The 2,528-nt window shown below is 45.9% G+C and overlaps 1 protein-coding gene across 1 annotated transcript in view; it reads right to left on the bottom strand.

Annotated features, from left to right (window-relative positions):
• Window positions 1-2,528, bottom strand: part of LOC107095278 (tropomyosin alpha-4 chain-like) — a 20,785-nt gene that overhangs the window by 2,882 nt on the left and 15,375 nt on the right. The window contains exons 5-7 of the mRNA XM_015391296.1: window positions 2,061-2,131; window positions 396-471; window positions 3-97 (exon numbers count right to left, since the gene is read on the bottom strand). Coding sequence (XP_015246782.1) covers window positions 3-97; window positions 396-471; window positions 2,061-2,131 — 242 coding nt within the window. The remainder of the gene's footprint in view (window positions 1-2; window positions 98-395; window positions 472-2,060; window positions 2,132-2,528) is intronic.

The raw sequence follows: 2,528 nt of genomic DNA, 5'->3' as shown, positions 1-2,528 counted from the left end.
ACAGTGTCAACAGGAAGTGTGAGATGTGGCTCACCTCCTTAAGTTTGTTGCTCAGGTTCTTGATCTCCTCCTCGTAGCGATCTTCTTTCTGAGAGTACTGTGAGACACAGACGGCATCCAATCAGAGGCTAGCTTTAACAACAGCTGTAAAGCTCACCTGTACAGGTGTCAGAACTCAGGTGAGCGAGTCACTGGATCACCCCGGTTACCTTTAGATAGCAGATCAATCGCTGCTTGGTCAACAGACATGTCTGTGTAATTTTATTTAGATGGAGGCTGATGGCTGTGATTTTCTATCTGCCAGTGAACGCACCATCAGCCGCTACAGTTATTGATCAGAATCAGTCTTCCTGGGTCGGAGGATGTACGGACTCCCACTCCCCTCCCCCTCCTACCTTCTCACTCTGCGCCTCCAGAGACTTGGCGCTGGTGAACACGGTTTTCAGCTCCTCCTCCACCAGCCGACACTTACTGCAGAGAACACATGCTGTCAGATAGGTGTGGGCGTGGCCTGCTGTCAGGTGTGTGTGTGTGTGTTAGAGCGTGCAGCGGGTGGAGGAGAGGCTGAAGCAGCAGGTAAAGGTCAGAGGTCGTGGAGGCAGCAGGAGGTGAGGAGGAGGAGGAGGAGCTTCACCGCTCTGACCGACAGGTGGGAGGTCATGTGACCTGCAGTACCTTGTCTTCAGATGCCTGCAGGCTCTTCAGTGATTGGTCGAAACCCCTCAGCTGCTCCTCCAGCCTCCGAACTTTACTGTTAGATAGGTGAAAAAAAGATAAGTAAAGAGAGGCGGACAGACGAGGACGAACGGGGGGACATGGAGAGCAAAGACAGAAAAGTCTGTTCATTTGGAGATTAGGCTGAACTTTGTTTTACTTTGTTACAATGAAGTTGCTGTTTGTTTTTGTATCATTAGGCAGGTGACCTTTGGCTGAGCAGCATGTCTGTCCTACCAGGATCCTGCTAGTGCTGAGTCTGCAGCTGTGTGGGAGCAGAGGAACGGAACGGTCCATCTCAGCAGGTAGCTAAATGAAAGGATGTTCCCTCCATCATCCGTTTAAATATTCATAACATAAAATAACTGCAGAGGAGACGCCTGAGAACTCTGATCTAACCGACTGAGTCGTAACAGTCCAAGTTCATCCACAACAGCTGTGGACAAACAAGACAGAAACGGGTGGAGACAGAGAGAGGCGGGTGGAGACAGAGAGAGAGGCGGGTCAGAACCAAAGTCTGGAGAAAAAGGGGTGGAGACAAACCAGGAAGTGATGGAGAGCAGAGAGCCCAACCAGCAAAAAGGTGCTGATGTAGCAGAACATGCAGTGGTTTCCATGGAAACAAACAGGTAAAAATACATGGATGCTTTTATTCAATCTGAGTGAAAAGATGTTGATGTCATCACAGGGTTTATACATGAATGAGTAGCTGTTATTTAATGCTTTTTAATGCTCTTAGAAATAATCTTAATGTCATCAACAAATACCCATGACTTATATATATATATATATATATATATAACCATCTTCACCATGGACAGGCTGCAGCCATGTCCCGAGTTCCTCGTTTTCCCGCCACTTTGGTTCAAATTTGCATTTTCCCCATTCTCTAGCCTTTTCTCCGCCTCAAGCTTATTTTCCGAAGCATTTTAATGCGACGATTATCAAATTTAATTAATTTTAATGTCATTTAAGGCCTTAATTTTAAAAATAATAATTTAATGACTTTTAATGACCCGCATAAACTCTGCATCAGATTCATAACAGGTGAAACATTTGTGAGCAGAACCAGGCTGAGCTTCCTGCTGGAGTCTGCAGACCCTGAGGAGCTGAACCCGGTGGGACTGACAATGACTAACAGCAGAGACTCGCCCTGATTGGCTGCTTAGAGCGCTCTTCTCCATATAATGGAGTCATGGGTATCTGTTGCAGAGCACTGAGGTCAAAGGTAAACACTCCTCCCTCCCTTTGTTCTGGTTCTCCATCAGGTGTTTGGACTCTCAGGTATTATAAATCTGTAGTCAGTGTTCTGGTTGTGAGTGAACTACTGTGTCTGAGCGGCGCACCTGTCCGCCTGTTCGGCCCGGTCCTCGGCCCGTTCCAGCTCTCCTTCCACCATCACCAGCTTACGGGCCACCTGATAAACAAAGACACGACTCAGGCTCAACCGATGGACCTGTGACCATCAGGGGGTGTGGTCAAGCTTTTGTTTTTCTATCACTTTATTAGCAAAAATATAGATGATCAAGTAAATGAAGAAAACATGTTTTAGGTGTGGTAGGTGTGCGGATTTAAACAAATAACTAATTATTGATTTATGGTTTATTAGATTAAATTTGTTCCATCCGATTAACTGATAAAGGAATTTATATCAGTGTTTTAATGTTTCTACTGTCCACCAGAGGGCGCAGTAGTTCACTCTAAAAAGGAACTTGGCTGCTGTTTGCAGGAGAATTAACCCTTTATAGGACAAGTCCCTCAGTGAGATCTAGAAGCACTAGATCTATATCAGCCGTTCAGCAAATATCCTGCTA

The sequence above is a fragment of the Cyprinodon variegatus genome, unplaced genomic scaffold (genome assembly GCF_000732505.1).
Source record: "Cyprinodon variegatus isolate N-32 unplaced genomic scaffold, C_variegatus-1.0 Scaffold534, whole genome shotgun sequence".
Lineage (NCBI taxonomy): Eukaryota > Metazoa > Chordata > Actinopteri > Cyprinodontiformes > Cyprinodontidae > Cyprinodon > Cyprinodon variegatus.
Note: the sequence above shows the minus strand (reverse complement) of the source record. Positions and strands in the feature narration are given on the sequence as shown.